At 42.0% G+C, this 17573-nt stretch overlaps 1 protein-coding gene across 5 annotated transcripts in view; it reads right to left on the bottom strand.

Annotated features, from left to right (window-relative positions):
• The window catches only part of LOC309874737 (sodium channel protein type 5 subunit alpha-like), a 206962-nt gene that overhangs the window by 92200 nt on the left and 97189 nt on the right, over nucleotides 1-17573 (bottom strand). For 4 of the 5 annotated variants that reach the window (XM_082753223.1, XM_082753222.1, XM_082753224.1 and 1 more), the window contains 3 exons: nucleotides 7523-7655; nucleotides 5641-5879; nucleotides 678-851 (listed from right to left, as the gene is read on the bottom strand). In XM_082753223.1, coding sequence (XP_082609349.1) covers nucleotides 678-851; nucleotides 5641-5879; nucleotides 7523-7655 — 546 coding nt within the window. Of the gene's footprint in view, nucleotides 1-677; nucleotides 852-5640; nucleotides 5880-7522; nucleotides 7656-15693; nucleotides 16096-17573 lie in introns of all 5 variants that reach the window. The other variant, XM_082753226.1, reaches the window with a different exon arrangement.

The raw sequence follows: 17573 nt of genomic DNA, 5'->3' as shown, positions 1-17573 counted from the left end.
GTTATGAAGCCATATCATGGCCAGAATGATTAGCATGGACATCCTGGTACATGAAGTGCAACACAAATGTCAGGCTGGCAAGGAAACTGCTTTTCTGTTCCAATATGCCGACAGTCTCTCATTAATCGAATGCCACTATCCCATGCATAACAAAGGAGCTGACAGCTAAGGAGTTCCGTGAAAGACAGATGCTGTGTTATGCTGATCAGTTCTACAAAAAAAAAAATCACTCCGTGAATAATTCAAAGACATTTTCTTTTGACAACATTTAAAAGAATGGTGGCATGTTTATAACATAATTTTGGAATAACAACTTCCAAAACGACATGTTACTAGCTCTTGCATTTTGTGGGCTATCAATTATCTGCTGATTGTGCTAACAGGTGTACAGGTATAAAATGGCAGATTTTTATTACAAATTGGATCTCAAACATTTTAAGTGTGCTACAAGTACCTGGCACAGCTAGAAGGAATCAAATTATGTTCTCATTTACCCTGATGTAAATCTGGAACAATTCCATTTATCCCGCAGTCTATAATTAGTGTCACATACCGTTCACCGGTTTGCAGCAATTAAAGTCTTTATCGGTGGATGCATTTTTAAGAAAATATGTTGTGTTCATGTCAGAGTTTACACTTAATGCAAGGAGAGGGGTAAAAACAGAATAAGACCGTACCAGTCGAAAGGAGCGTAAAACAGACAGGTTTCCCATGCTGGATAAACCAAGTTCCATCAGGCTCAGTATAACAATTATGCTGTCAAAAATGTTCCAGCCCTGCTGAAAATAGTAGTAAGGGTCAAGGGCAATTACTTTGAAGATCATTTCTGCTGTAAAAATCCCAGTGAAGACCTGCAGAAAGAAAATACAAAGTGAAAACAGCCTTCTAAGCATCCCTCCTTTCTTACAGACTCTCCACAGATAGAGGTGAACACAGCAGAAAGCCAAAAACATTTTACAAGCAAATACTTCATTTTTCACAGATGATTTTTTATCACTGTTACAGCACTGGCTTTGTCTGGTCTTTTCACCATGATGTTTTATAGCGCTGTAAGCACACAACGACGTCTGGGTTCAAGCTCTTGATAAGGATGGACATTTCCATCGCCTTCTGTCGTCTGCAGAGTCTCAGTGGTAAAAAAGAAAGCGTAAAGGTGCCTTTTATAAAGGTTAAATCTATTTATTTCAGTGGAGAAACCTGAATGAATGGAGTGGGAGTGTTAAAGGGGTATTTGGGCTGCCATGTACTGGCTGTATTATCCCTTTTTATATTGTTATTATTAATACCAGGACAGCAAGAGCATCCAGCCATTCTGAGGTTATTGCTGGCAGCGAAGGCGATTAGAAACCCTAATTTGAGCCCTCGTATTTTTTATTTATTTTTTTACAAATAGTCACAGCAGTATTCTTTTCACAGCATCTTGAGAAGACATTGCTTATTTATGACCCGGTTCAAATGTCATATGGTAGAGCTTTTAATTGGAACATTTTTCTTTAAAACAACATATAAATATTACCTATGAGGCAGAGGGAGTGGAGAAGGGGAGGCTGCTGACAGTAAATTAAGTTTTAACAGATTTCTGCAAAGCATCCAAGAGAATCAGATCTTGTCCTCTCATATGCCCTCCTTAAGCACCCATTTAAACACCTGACAGTCAGCTTAAAATGAGAAAATGTGGGCAGCAAGTTGTACATATACTGTTTTATTTCCATTCCCACAGAGCTTTACATTCTGAAAAGCGCTCAGTTCCACTTATATATCAAAGCATATGGTTTTCCATAAAACAGCCAATATCAATGCATTGTGTAGGTCAGAAAAAGGGGGGACCCCAGAGCTGACGTATCAGTAACCTACACTCAAGGAGGAATGTTTTTCACCCTATAAGCTGAGTGTCTGAAGAGCTATCCCAACACAAGTGATCAGCTCTACGCAACAAGACTAAGAAACTCCATGCGGTGTGGAAGGGAAAAGTTAAGGATATATAATTAAGGTATTAGGGAATAAAAATAAAGGATCATTTGAAGGTGTGACTTTTACTCTGCAATGCTTCAGGACTGAATTGATGAGTTCTTCCAAGCAGCTATTTCACACAACTCCTTAAGCAAAATACCTTCTCCTTATCAGGAAAATAATACCTTGGACTGTCATCCTATTGATGCCTCATACCAAGAACCCAATGAAACAGCCTGTCTCTGATTTCTAACTAACCAACAATTTCTGAGTCACAGTGGCTAGAGATACCAGAGATTCCCACCAGAACACCCCAGTTTCCCTGAGGACAGCAAACAAGCCCAAACTGGACAGCTATGAAATTGTATCCAGGGGACTGCCTCGAAACCCACAACACCATGCTGCCTACATTATGCAACCATCTTGCTGGGAAATGACTCAGGAGGATCGCTTTCTTTGCCTGAATCATTTTAATCAATAGCCTTCTGAGAGGGAAATGTCACAGTAAGATAGGAAAATGTCTGAGCCTTCCTGAAGGCATCAAGAGTCGCATACGTGCACCAGCAACGAATTTCCAACGGTGGTCATCAAATTGCCAGCACCTGGTAACAAGCTATTGTGCTCATACAAGAGGCTGGATGCTGAGTGCAATAAAGGCTGTAAAGAAAAAGAGCAACTCAACATTCCCCTGGTTATGGTTATAAATATGCCACTGCTGATTTGGAGGACGTTATCTTTAAGAAAGCAACCTCTTTTAACTATCATTTCAGCCACTCAGGTTCTAATATTGGATAATAGCATCTCAGTTTCTAAAGAAAAACAAAAATTGGGAAAACCTTGCTCTGTCTACCTATTTCTTCAGTGGTGGCACTGCACAGGAAGATGAGAAGTGAAGACGTCCGTGTGCTTGTGAGGCCTTGTGATGGGATTTTAAAATGTTGGTTCCTGTCAGTGATGAGCTAAAGGAGCTTGAAGGCAGCAGGTGCCACACAACTGCACGATGGAGATGGTGCCATCAAAGCAGGTCTCCAGCTCCTGGCAGCCAGACGAAGAATTACTCTCGGAGACAGCAAATTCATATTCCACTCTAATTTCTTTCAGAAGCACTTATTTCGAGGAAAAAATGCCAAAGATCTGCCCTTTTCAGTATCTTCGTCCACCTAATGCTCATGTAATTGCTCAGCGAGGGGTGGATGGGATGGCAGGAGCACAGCCGCTTGGCGCTGGGGCAAGGGAGGCTCTGGCAGTCAGTGGCTTAGGGGAAGCAGGCACCTGGCAGCCTGCCCTGGAGCTGGGGCTGCCCTCCCTTTCATGGGGAATTGCAAAAAAATCACTCAATTCTCATTACAAATGACTTTGTGAAATCCTCTGCAAAATGGAATTACCTTCCTCTGACCTGCTCTACTCAAAACCATTCCTGTTATGTAGGGGTTTAGTAAAATCTGCCAAGGGAGAGCCTCTCCCTGACCCCATCCTGGCATCTCAGCCTGGGGCCAGCTGCCTACTACAAAAAAAAATTAAAAAAAATCAGGCTGTTTTGCTTATTTTACACCCTAACGCAAATAATCAAAATTAGCTCTAAGCAGTGCTAAGAAACTCAGGGGGAGATGCATGTTTGGGGGGCAACACTTTACAAAATTTCCTTTGCAATTTTGCCCTGTCCTCTGCTCATTGTCTCCATTTCCACCAGTCTCATTGGCAGCTGGCGCAGACCCGCTCAGGTCTGCAGGAGCCATGCGGGCAGGAGGGCTGCCAGGGGCTGGGGTTTCACTGCCTGTGGTCTGGCAAAGAGAGCAACTCATCTGCTAAAAGCAGAGCAAGACACATTGACAAGCCAGAGGGAGATATGGCAGCATTGCCACCTGCTCTGAGGGATGATGCTGGATCCAAAGGTGCTTTTTTTGTCATCTGAGAAGTCATCTGAAAAGACCACAAATTGTTGAGCAACATCCCCACACAAGGACTTGCTGCAAAGTGAAGCTGGGTGCAGTCCTGAGGGGTGATTTTCCAAGCTACCCTTATTCACTGCTTACCACTGAGGGGACGAATGCAGGTTTGGAGCAAGGAGAGAAGATCCATGTTTTTGCCTAGCATAACGACAGAGGGAGATCTACCAGGACACAGCAACTGAAAAACTAGAGACAGGTCCCACAGCCTAGGAGAACCTCAACCTGCTTGAGGAGGTCTAGAGCTAAGAATAATGACTAGTGGGAAAAAAACAAACAAACAAACAAACAAAAAACACCACAGAAGAAACCCACCACTAACAGGTTCTGTAACACATATTCTAGAGCAGGTACAAAAAGTCTGATTATTGCTACTACCCACCTAAACCTGCCAGTGTAGGATGTATCTCAGTGCAGACATGACATCTGCAGTGTCTCTGCATACTCCCACTATAGTCAATGGCCACTGCAGTCGGTGGCCTTCAGGGCACAGTTCACCTTATCCAAAAGCAAATGTCTTAAAAACATCAGATTAATTGTGCCTTAAAATTGTCCATTTCCCTCCATTGACTTTAAAGGCAACCAGCTCAGACAGAGACTCCTACGCTCTAAATATCTCAAGTTGGGCAAAGTGAATCCCACCTTGAGGGAGCAAAGCCTTTTTTTTTTTTTTTTTTTAAATAGAAATAAAGGGTTTTTCTTATCTCTGCTGTGAGCTTCTTGAATACATATTTAGCAGGGTCCACCTTCCCAGGTACTCCAGACTTTCTTCTGGTCCTAGTGTAAATCTCTGCTTCTACCATTAGACTTTAGGCGCAATTCAACCAAATCATAGCTAAATAGCCTATGCCTTTTCCAATACTAATTTTTCTAAAATTAAAAGGATTTTTAAACACTAAGTTTTAAAGCTGTAAAGCATGGTAGCTTTTAAGCTCAAACTCAGAGGAAGATAATTAAAGAAAAAGCTCTGCTTTTGTAGTGATTGCAGCATTTCAGTGCCCCCCCTGGGTTAACAACTTGTACCACATCGCCTCTGGAAAGGCTTTTCTGCTGTCCCTGCAGCTTGGCTGGGGATCTGTCACTCTGCTTTTCCTTGGAGAAGAGCAGTCTCTGCTTACCTTGCAGCTCTCCCCAGCTGCTTCAGCCTGCACATTAGGAGTTTCCCCTCGGAGCACTGCTCAGAGAGCTTTGCTGTGTGTCCCCTCTGCCCTGGGTTTTGCACAGCTCCTATCACACACAGATGCACAAGGCAGGGGTACACAGCAGATGTACCTTAGGCACCTTCCTACATACATACCTACCCAAACTACTTTTCCTTCTATGATCTTGCCTTGTTTTTCCATAGCATTTTTAACTTAAAAGTGACTATTAGTCACCAAGAGCTGCTTCCCTAGCATTGCTTTTACAGAAATCACAAATAAACCTCATTAACCTTTTTCTCATCTCATATCCTTAAACTGATACAAATGAGAAACCTGTAAACAGACCAGAAACATGGCTTTTGTGGTTACCAATAACATTACAACAACATTATCACATTCTGTGATAGTTTAATGAAAATAGGTTCTAGTCCTTCCTTTGATTCTCCTCACCCCCAGAAGACACGACTGTGTGCCCTTGACATGACATAGGCAAAGCAATGCTGACAGCATGTTAAAAGTGGGTCTTCCCAAGGCCTAAGCCAAAACTTTAAAAAGCAGCAAACACTCTCCTCAGACAGTATTTCACCTTTGCATTCACTTACCAAATTGCCTATGTAAAGCATGTGGTCAAACTCCTTCGTCATCTTATAGTGCTCCAAGGCCATGAAGAGTGTGTTCAGCACAATGCAGAGGGTGATGGTGAGGTCAGTAAATGGGTCCATTACCACAAACTTGACAAATTTCTTGATTAAAAGCCAAAGCGGGCAGCAATCCCAAATGAGAAATTTAACGGCAAAGTGGTTCCAGCACGGAGGACATTTCTGGTGTGATTCCTCAAGCTCTAAGTCACAAGCAGTAAAATAACAGTCAGTGCATGCTGAGTTATATGACAAGGAAACACTTAAAATGACTCACAACTTAGAGGAAGGCCCTTGAATTACCCCAAACTTCTTTCTTTTTATTTTAGGATAAAAATATTTCTATCCTAACAGGCTGGCAGATTACACAATTTGTGTTTTTTGTTGTTTTTTTTGCCAGTTGATAGCACTTAGCAGACAGCGGCCTATTCTGAAAGTAGGAACCTTTCAAAAGTGTCCCAAGAGAAAAGGAAGACTCACTCCAGACATGTAAGACCTAGTATTACACATAGAATCAGACTTGTACTCTGTGTTCCAGGTTGGAAAGTTCAAGTGGTTAAGAAGACTTCATTTCCAGTTCTCATTTTACAAGTACCTTAAGTAATATCTTTTAAAGAGTTTAAGAGATAAAAGAGATTCAATCCGATATTTAGAGCTGATTTAAGGTCTTAAGAGCTGGTGTATCATTGGTTATCAATAGGATTTCTGTTCTTAATGTCTAATCCAAAAAGGCGTTAAGCATCTGAGTTCTTCTAAAATCAGGGGACTGCATAACTCAGTTTGAAAATGGTACTATAGCTCCAATGTGCTTTTTAAAGGTGCTTTTAAAGTATTAGTTAAAATAGAACATTTATATGTTCATTTTATTTGAGCACAAAAGAAGAGAAATGGCTTTGTAAGTATAATTTGTGTTAAACAGTGAAAAAGAAAAGCCAAACAAGACAGTTAATGTCTGAATGATCATGATTAGTAGAATTGCCTAATGCATTCCTTTTCTGATTCCTTTATGGGCATGGAATGCTGTATAATGGTTTTAGTCTATATAATTAGAACCTGAGCTAATAACAGGAAAACTTCAGCCAACCCTATTATTTCAATCAGTTTATAAGCAGCCTCCTCTCTTAAGCCAGAATGCGTTCTCTCTGCATTTTCACCCGTTGGACAACAGAGCTGCAGGGTTAGGTGCCTTCTAGCAAACTTTCAAAATAATGGTTGATACCCTACATGCACACCTGCACTGCTGTGAGATCTCTGGGAGGCAGAATTGTTCCCAAGAGATAGATCTCTCTTTCCAGCCTCCAAACACAGGGTATATTTAGATTAGACATTAGGAAGAAATTCTTCACTCAGAGGGAGATGAGGCCCTGCCCCAGGCTGCCCAGAGGAGCTATGGCTGCCCCATCCCTGGCAGTGCCCAAGGCCAGGCTGGATATGGCTGGGGGCAGCCTGGGCTGGTGGGAGGGGGCCCTGCCCATGGCAGGGGGTGGCACTGGGTGGGCTTTGGTGTCCCTGCCAACCCAAACCACTCTGTGATAAATGTATACACAGTCTCGTGCTCCACTACCCATCAGCCTTCTGTACATCAAAGTCCATAGGGGAACAAAAAGCTCCCAGACCCAACTTTGATTGTACTGCCAGCACTTTGTCAGGATTTTTACAAGTCTATAGGTAAGACATATTGCCTTCTGTTTAGGAATGACCTGTATTATAAGGGTCATAATAACTCTGTAATACTGTCTTGCAAAACAAAAAGAGCGCAAAAGAAAAACATTAGTGTTTTTCATGCTACTTCCTGCCAATCAATGTTGACTTGGCTTTCAGCTGGGAAACTGAAGGCACATCTTACCTTCCAGGGCACTAGTGATAATGCTGACTGCGCTCACTGCCCTCTGCCTCTGAAAGGGTTCATCTGAGTGGTCCACCGATGGGCGGTGGGGCATTAAAAGCTGCTTCTTGCTTGCCTCGTCTGAGGGAGAGGTCTGTTGAAATGAACACATTGGGTCAGCTGAGTGATAACAGGGGAAGAATGCAAGGCAAATATGGGGTAGCATTTTTTGAAATTGTCTAAGCTTTTTTTTTTTTTTTCTAAGAAGTCCAAAGCTTACCAATTTCCCAATTAGACATGTGCTGCTGGAGTACTGCTTTTGAAAATGGTACATAGAGCAATTTTAAAAACTTTGCCCTGTTCTTCACCTTTGTGTAAACATGTGAAAGACGCAGGTAAAAATAAAAGGGCACTTCTGACACCAGAGAAACAGCAGTGCTGCTTTACCACACCCTTTGCTAATGAACGAAGCCCTGCTTAATTACATTAATTATACCATTATTTCTGAAATGTGTTAACTGTTAAATCATACTGCTAGAAAAGGAAAAAGGAGCATTGGTAACAGCTCCATTACAGGCCTCTGATATCATACCAAGCCAAATTACTCCCCAACACGTGTTTTTTTCATGCTCTGAAACACTGCCAAATCTGAGGAACATATTGGCATTCTGGTGATCTTTGGTGTCACGGATTCTGAAGCTCCATAATTACAGGAGAATCTCAGTTTCCTTTTTCTCTTTTGGAAGGGAAAGAGAAAAAAATACAAACAAGCAAACAAAAATAAACTCTATTGGTCTCCTGTTTTCAAGGAAAAGCTAAAAAAAAAAAGAAAGAACAACTCAAATACCAGAAGAGAAATAGAACTCCCGAGCTTCCTTTATTTAACATTTCATTTTACATTAGCTGGATGCTTTTTGAAGACTTGGGTTTCTGAAGTCAACCAGAAGCACAGCATAACTGCAGACACACTGTATTTAATACTTTATATCGTCAGCTCACAGCAGCAAGATGTTAAGACTTTTATTATTACGATCCCCCACATCATACAGAGACAAATCCTGCTTGCTTTACTCCTCCAGCTCTCCCAGAGGAAGAAGGAAAGATGGTGTTTGTACTGTAAGGATCTGGGAAAGCCATGTTCAACTCTGTTCCTCCACACACACATCCAAGTAAGGATAGTTCTCAAAATAAATGTTTTAACAGCCTTGTCCTGCTCCTCCAAGGATCTGTGAGACACTGTGTAGGCAAAAGAGATGCGCTGTAGATAGAAAGGTCCCAATGGCTCCCAAAATATAGCTCAGGGAAATGTGAAGGGAGAAATCCCTAAGAGGATGAAAACCCCTGGTTTATACAGACGTCAGAGGAACTGCTTTTGCCCCTCTGTAGCCAAATGAGCTACAGGAATTTGATTCAATCTTCTGGATCTTCTCAGATCCCTTGGATCATAAATGGCCCCAACTGCCTTGAGCAGTGCCCAGGATGCCAACCAAGACAGCTCTGCTGCCTGTCGCTGGGACACACACCCAGAAGGTTTCAGGATCCATCTTCTGGGCCACTCCTCTATCAAAAGTGTTCTTCAAGACAGGCAATTTTGTGACAATGGGGATGAAGGAGCACTGAAGCTCTACAAGCTGTCTTTCTGGAGTGTGACTTCTTCAGGGCAGGGGAGATCCCTTTGTCAGGTGGCTGCAAAGGACAAGGCTACTTGGCCACTGGTTGATGCTAAAAATAATTGTCAGGACACTGGTCCCAGGTCACTTTGAAGTACTGAAGATAAAAATAACAATGACTGCAAGACCAGAGAAGAGTAAGGACTTAAAGCAATCACTTAAAACATTAGCTAAGTCAGAAAATCACTAATGCTTCAAAACTGCTTTTTTTTTTTTTTTTTTTTTTCTCTCCTCAAAATATTCTCTTTTGTTAAAACAATTGGATCATTGTCCACTGAATTACTGATGCAGTTGTATCGAAAGGAGATGGGCAATCAGAGCCTATTCAAAAAGACTTTCACTTGTGCAGTGCAGAACAAGAAATCACCCTATGCTTGGCTTAGGAGCTGGGGAAACCAGAAACGATGTTTCAGATGCATTAGTTCACTTGATTCCCTTCACCTCAAAAATGTCCAATAACAAACAAAGAAGCAACAAATATTTTATTAATGAAGACAGCATTTACCAAATTGCATAACCTTTCACACCCGCTTACAGTACAAAGCAAATACATAGGAGTGAAATGAAATACCAAGAAAAGGAAAAATTTCCAAGGGAAACATATTTTTAAGTAGAGTAATAATAATAATAATAATAATAATAATAATAATAATAATAATAATAATAATAATAATAATAATAATAATAGTCAAAACTAAGAAAAGCAACAAAAAAGCCCGGTGAAAAAGCAACCCTTCTGCCATTTCCCTCTGTCTGTAGAAGGAAGCACAAGAAATTCTCAAATTCTTCTGGATGATCTAACTCGTTTTAAGCTGTATCATCATCCCATCCCATAGTTTCTCACATATCAATAGAATTTCTTTATACAACCTCGTCCCCAGAAGTGCTGGTTTTCTGTCCGTCAAAAATGATATTATTTTCCTAGTGATGCATGCAGAAGTGCTTTTAATGAAGCTATAGGCTGGTGGCCTTTACCTGAAAGCCACCTGTTATTCACAAATGCAACGCAAAGAAGATTCACTCTGAAAGCAAGAAGTTTTACGGAAAACATTCAAATTCATTCTCCCTATTGCAGGATTCAGCTAAAACAGTTTAAGTGAAGAGCCTAGGTTGAACCTCATCCAGCTGCAGAGCCCATTGCTCCCTGCTCGCAGGACACAGTGCCTGGGCAGGTGATGCAGGGGTGCAGGAATGCTCCCAGGGTCTTCCAGAAGGACGTGGTCTCTTTCATAATATAGCTGTTAATCTTTTGCGTGGGTGGCTTTTGATTTAGCATAAAGTATTTTTTCCAGAGAATAAAGTTTCCAGATAAATTCCTTAAAATTACTGAAGTACCTTGGGGAAGTTTACGAGCTTGTGTTCTTTGTAATGAATAGATCCATGAGGGGCTTTTATTATTTCTTTTAGAACAGAGATAGATAATAGTTGCACAAGGAACTGGCAGTTTTTGCAGTCTGAGATAGAAAGCAGTTCCAGGAACTGGACAAGCACTGCAGCATAAAAGCTATCATCATCACACAGAGACTATACTGAAGCACAATAGTTCATTGTACTTATATGTGTATAAAAATTAAGCAAAAATAACAACAGTCTCTAGAGTTATGCAGGGAGCCTCCACAGCATCCAGATGAGAAACCACAATGGAGTTAAATACAGGCACCTCTAGCAAGATGAGATTATTTGTGTTGCTCCTTGATTGACTGGAAATGTTTCTCCCTTGGATTAGCTCAATTCTATAGGGACAAATATACTATTCAGTAATTTACATGTAAATGAGGATGCATAACACTGCAGAATTATTTTATTCTGAGTGCCCACTGTACTGAGCTGTGTCAAAACTGCTGTGCGAAGATGGGCTTATATGTGGCAGCATTTTAAAGACTACATTTGGGAACTGGGACAGCTTTAATTTTCCTTGTACAGTAAAAATCTTTTCAAGCATAAAAAGAGGTGGACAGGGCACACCATGAACAATGGACCCAGAAAGGCACTAGCAGAAATATTTAATGAGATTGAAGGTGACCATAATAGCGCTCAGCCTTAAAAAGAAGGCATTTAATTTTGCGGATACTCGATTATTTAAAGAGATGCACTGTAAAATGGAGCAGCTTGCAGTATCTGTGTCAAATCTGAATGATTTACTGCAGGTATGGCCTCGTTTGGGATGTGCTAAAGCAAAATTTGAAGTGAACAGAAACTTGAGCCACGATGACAGCTCTCTGTGCGGCCACAGCAGAGGGCTAGCTTGCTTCCACCCATATAACTTCTTGGTGGCAATGTTTGCATGACTTATTATGTCGACATTGTCTGAACACAAAACTGCTAACACTTTGCCTTTTCACCAGTCCTTTGGCAAAGCAAGAAGAGGAAAAAAGAAATTTTACCTTGGGGCAGCTGTAAGGTCAAACAAAAAACCTTAAAACAATGTGGTCAGCAAACCGGTTTTCTGCTTAGAGAGAACAAAAAACAAGGCCTCTTCTTTTTATATGAAAAAAACACAAAACAAAACAAAACAAAAAAAAAAACACAAAACAACAACAAAAATATTTCTAAAGAGAACAGATTCTGTCTCCTAAACCCTTAGTTTGGCACCTCATTAAACAGCTTTCCCTTTCTAAGGGCTCACACCCCAGTAGTTTCTCCTGTCATGCAAGAAATACCTGATATTTCTATTTTCCTAAAGGAGAAGAAAAAGTGTGACTGATTCAGGAAAGGCTGGGAGATCCCAGGTAGCCCCAACCTTCCCCTTGCTGCCCATCCCAGAGCCACATCACGGATGGCCCTGCTCTGCTCCTGGGCTGAGGGGTGAGGATGTGACCCAGAGGGAAAGAAGCACTGGGGACCACTGCTGACAGCCAGCTGTCCTCTTCCAGCTGCCTCTTCTAGTCCTGTGTCCATTTCTCTGCCCCTTTGAATCTCCAAATGATTTGGAAAGTTGGGCTAAACTAAAAACCATGTGATTTCCCTGCAAACCTACTGGAATGGCTCCACTTGGCTTTAGGAGGCAAGAGAGGATGGTGTCATGCGTATTTTTTAACCTTCAAAAAAACCTTGAGAACCACAGGTGCTTTACTCATCCCCATCAGATCCCATGGATAAACTGAGCTCTAGATGACAGCTCATTAACTTAATCCAATTCTGTTCAAAAGGATCAGTATCTTGTGAAGGAAGATGTTATTCTAATCTATTAAATAGCTGAGAAACACCAAGACACAACAGAGCAATACATAACTGCAAATAAATACTATGTGGACAAATGGGAACTTTAGCTTGTGCCCTGAAGTTGCTTACATAATGGATGGATTTTGTCTAAGAATGAGGAAAAGTCTAAACCCCCAGCCCAGCAATCATTATGAGTAGTAAAGAAGGAATCATTTTCAAACCTATCAGTCTCAGAGCAAGCAAAAAAAAAAGGGGGGGGGGGGGGACGACGACTCTAAATGGAGTCACCACATCCAGCTTGCAGCCTATTTACACTGGGTTAAGTCTGCTGAGATCAGCAGCTGCACTGTTTGAAGAAAGCTGGTGGGAAAACAGAAGCAGACCTGACTCAGTTCTCTGAGGGACAGGGATGCATGGAGATCTCCAGGAGGGTGACTTGGACTTGGTGTGGGTTTCCTGGGACCCTGCATACCTCTGAATTGAGTACCTGTTGTTCTTCATAACCATGCAAAGATTGCCTGGCCCAGAGCTCTTTGGGGGGTGTCTGAAGATCACACTTTGATATCACACTCCTTTGCTCTTCGTATTACCTCAGCAGGCTTTCTAGCTTGAAAATTGCAGTGTAACCCTTGGTGCCAGCAAGACGCTCCCCAAAAACTCTGTTGCTCCTTCTTTAGCCTCACAGGTGCTCATATGTGTCATGGAAATATCACCAGCTGTAGCACAGTGTGCAGACACAAATGGGTTCCCTGCAGAAAAAAACACAATATCTGTCCCTCCTCCTGAGGGACATTTCTTGTGCATTGAAGTCCCTGGTGACTTGGTGCAGCTTTGGTGCAGAAGGTGGCCTGGATGGATGCCATTCTGTACAGACCATGTCCGACACAAGCAGCAAATTGCTCACCACTCAGACTACCTCTAGCCAACATGACTGATGGACCAAACGCTGAGATTACTTGAATCTTCTCCTGTTTCACTAGCTGTATTTAGGGACTACAGAGAGGAGATGCCTTTTCAGGGAAAGGACTGGTTCTTTGTGTTTTGTTCAGAGAAGACAGAGCAGATACAGCACAGGTCAGTCCTTTTCACCATGGGCTTACACTTGCATAAAACAAGTAACAGAGGCTGATGGGGTTAATAAGGTAACTTCAACTTCACCCTGTAACATTTTTCTTCTGCCTCCCCCAAGAGAATATAAAAAGAAGCCAAAACTGCTAAGAAAGAACAAAATTAACTTCAAGAGTTTAACAAGAAAATGGCAAAATAATCCAACACAGAGCCCCAGACAGTGTTAATTTATCTCTGAACATGCTGAGGCTTTGGATTTGCTCTTTCCTTCTGCCTGCGCCCCACAGACAGAGCTGCACGTTTGTGCGCAGCGCTTACGGCTCCTGTAGCAAATGCATCTGTACAGCAATGGGCTTCTTGCCAATTAGCTTTTAAGTCCAGCTCACATTTTCTGGCTAGATTAGATACCAGACCTGTTTTTCAGGAGACACAACATCCTTCACATTGCATCACTGAGGGAGCATCTGTTACTATAGTGCCTGGGTGCTATTTCCTAGACGACCAGGGAACTGCCAAGTGAGCTCACCCACCCAGACCATTTCATTTTCAACATCAATTTTCAAAAGGCAGTAAACTGGCAAAGGACCTTGAGGTCTCTTCCAACCTAGAAATTCTGTGATTCTGTGATTCTGTGAAAAGAAACGCCAGCAGAGCTCAAAGCCTCCCTGTCACCTCGGGGCCCGATCCTGTAAAATACCAATATTTGCCGTAAAAGGTTGAGTCATGGTTTGTTAAGCTGTCTGACAGCCAGGAGAGCCTCAGCAGCCCACAGAACTGCTTGCCTTACAGAGGGGAAACCCACTGCTCATCTACGGAAGCCTTTCTACCTTTTTTTTTTTTTTTTTAGTAGATACACAGACTCCTCCTTCTATGGTTTCTTTAACCTGCAGCTTATTACGTGCCTAGCTATGTTCAGCCAAAATCCACCATCTGTATCTGCTGCTCTGCAGTCTAGAGACTGGCCTTCCTTGTCTGTGGAGAGTGCAAATGGGAATACCAAAGTCCTTAAATGAGTGAAAGTGTGAACTTCTGAAAAAGCAGGGACAGCCTCAAAATCACCAACAAAGCAGGTAATTCTCACCCCACCCAGCTTCCTATGCTGGACTCTCCTCCCATTTACAGGGTGAGAGCCTATTTGCAGGGCCACAGGGAGTGCCTGGATAGGTGAGGAAAAAAAATAAAAATCAGACCAGTGCTTGAAAGGGAAGAAGCTGCCTGGCTCTAGAGAAAAAAGCTACTTCTCAATTTACTGATAATCTGACACCATGGCTGCGATCCATCTCAATTGCCTTTCTTTTCAGGAAATACCTTGCCTAATACATGTTAGAATATCATCTGCTTTCCACCCTCTCAATTTAACCCATTTTTTGGCACGTGGTTACTCTGGATGTATTTCATTTCACCTAACTTAAGACCTATGTAATACAGAGTTTTTGTTGGGGAAAAAAAAAAAAAAAAAAAAAAGCACTTTCAGGGACAAAGATTATTCTGATACATTTTAGATCTCTGAGATGAAACAAATCTTGTCTACATCGATGCTAGTGACTAGATTTGCATTGCTTTAAAACTATTGAGTGATGAACTCCAATCTAGGTATCCACATTAAATGAAATAAATTCCCACCACATCAGTCATATTTCAACCTGTCCACTTCGACCTGCCTGTGAAGTAGCTATTTCCAAAATAGCATCCCATGTTTTTCCATGTGCTTAGGAATTTGTGCTTAGGTCTTAATGCTATCAGTCTTAATAGTTTTAATTCCAGCCTTATGAAGTGTAACAGTGGTGCTTCTCAACAAAGATCCTGGAAATCTGCAAAAGGCTTGAAATCTGCTGATGATCTGCTTGTCTGTCCTCTGCATTACTGGAACTCAATGCTTAGTCAGCCCTTCTGGGAACTACCCCTGGACTGTAAGAACACCCCTCCACAAGCAGCTATACAAAAGACCACAGGTTAGATGCAAACAGAAAGAAATCAGATATTCAATTGGCAAAAGGAATGAACTTAAAAAATGTCCCTACAAGAAAAGAAAATTCATATTAAACCCAAGATATAGGTATTTGCCTCCAGCCGGTTCTGAAGAACAAGTCTCACCAGAAGCTGTAAACTTATGCTGTGGTGAATGGACATCGGTATGGGAGCTAGCCCGTTGCCTTCCCACCCTGCCTAAGATGGTGTGTTTGGGTTTCTCACTGCAGACTGCATACGGTGTAAATAAATTACAGCAAACTCCAACAGCATTCAGAAGGAAACAAGAGCGTGAATCACATACAAAAGTCATAAAGTACTCACCAGATCGCCTGTCCCAGGTTTTTCCATAATAACTGGGGGAAGCAGTAACCCTGCAGGAGAAGTAGGGTCTGGGTTGAGTGCCCCGGTGCCTCCTCCTATCAGGGAAACCACACCATTGCAATCCACTGAGCTGTTCCTTTTGCCCGTCTGGGTGTAGTTGGGAGTAGTAGGGTGAGAACTATGGCTCACTTGACTTTGCACGCTCGGACGCCTCCCAGATCTTGGAATTAAGAGAGAGCCCCGGTGGCTTTCATTTTCCCCAGCAGTGCTGATCTCATCATCGGCAAAATCTGTTTCGGAGCCAGTGTCTCTGCCACGGAGTCGGAAACTGAATATGCTTCCGTGGCTGGTTCTGCGCTTCACCAAGTTTGCATTGGGACCATAACTAATGCCAAGGAGAGTCTAGAAACCCCCGGAAAGGAAAAAGGGGAAAGAGAAATAACATTTTGCAACATGTTTTCAGGAGTGAGGAAGGTCTGCGGAGAGCACTAAGTTCCATTTAAAATCAAGTCCTTCAGAGAAAGATTTAATTACATGTATTCAACCTTAGCAAAGTTAAGAGGCTGAATAATCATTCCTAGCCGTTAGGTATTTGTCTAATACTTGACAGTTAAAGATGTACTGAAATAGGAAGGGTCAAGGTGGCATTCGCCCGGTAGCATGATACTTCCTTTGCTTCTACTCCCTCCCCATCTGATAAGTGCCAAAGGACCTGGGAAGGCAGCACAAGGAGTGGAAGACAGGAGCAGGGAAGGGGATCCAGCTCCAGTTTACTGCATTATCACACATCTTCGTAACAGCTGGGGAAGGAACGTTGCGGAGGGAGAACAAGAGATAAAGAAATAGGGCAGGAAATGAACTGCGGGGAGAAATGAGAAGAGGGAAGAAGAAGAAGCAGAATACGACGGAAGAAGGTGATAAAGGAAAAATAAAAATAATAAAAAAAAAACAAACAGAAGAGCAAGAAGAGGGATATGGTTTATTAGTTTGTAGAATGATTATTCCAATGCACATAACTGCTTTGAGGGGTAGGTAACCTAGAGTACAGAAGGTTCCTTAACACCTAAATATCACCCTTGATGATCCACTTTGACGTCTGCTAGTGAGATTGCAGCTCTGGCAGAGCATCAGCAAGACGTAGGCAAGCACTAAACACACCTAAACCCTCACAAAGTGAAAAGGATGTTCAGAAAATGCATAAGGAATTCAAGTCTATCCCCTTCCCTCATATCTGTGAGGAGGAAATTAATGGAATAAGAGCATTTAGGCAGGACATACTTTTGATTTTATGACCTGCATAGAATTTTCAGCTTCTTCAGAACTTTTTCATGAACCAAGTATGTATGAAGAGAGGTCAGGTTTCCACACTATCCACTAGCCAGCCAACCCAAATGAGCCTGATTTCATTTTGCACTGTAGCTCACATCACTGAATTATGTAATGATGCTATTTTCTGACATTGGTACAAGTACGCATACAAAAACCAGGCCCCTTCTAACTAAAAACAACCCATTTGGATTGCTACCAAACTTTAACTGGTAAAAAAAAAATAATAAAAAAAATCCATGCCTGGGTTTCCATGACACAGTCATTGAGACTGATTTCTGATGGCAACACACTTCCAGCTGCTCAGATTGCATCTGAATGATGACTCAGCCGTACTCCCTCTAACCATGCCAGACACTGCCTTGCAGAGAAGATTTACTATAAGCTTTGAAATGTGTCTCCCATGTTTCTCATGCATATGACATCCAGGGGCGAAAAGTGAAAACAAGAAATATTAATTTAAGGAACACACTGGCAATACACAGCTCCAGACCATGATCATTTTAGGATGTGGTGTCTTGAAACCCATCCAGAATGAAGCTAGAGAGCAATTC

Source organism: Aythya marila (assembly GCF_965140915.1).
Source record: "Aythya marila genome assembly, chromosome: 2".
Taxonomy (NCBI): Eukaryota; Metazoa; Chordata; class Aves; order Anseriformes; family Anatidae; genus Aythya; species Aythya marila.
This window is presented reverse-complemented; position numbering and strand designations above follow the sequence as displayed.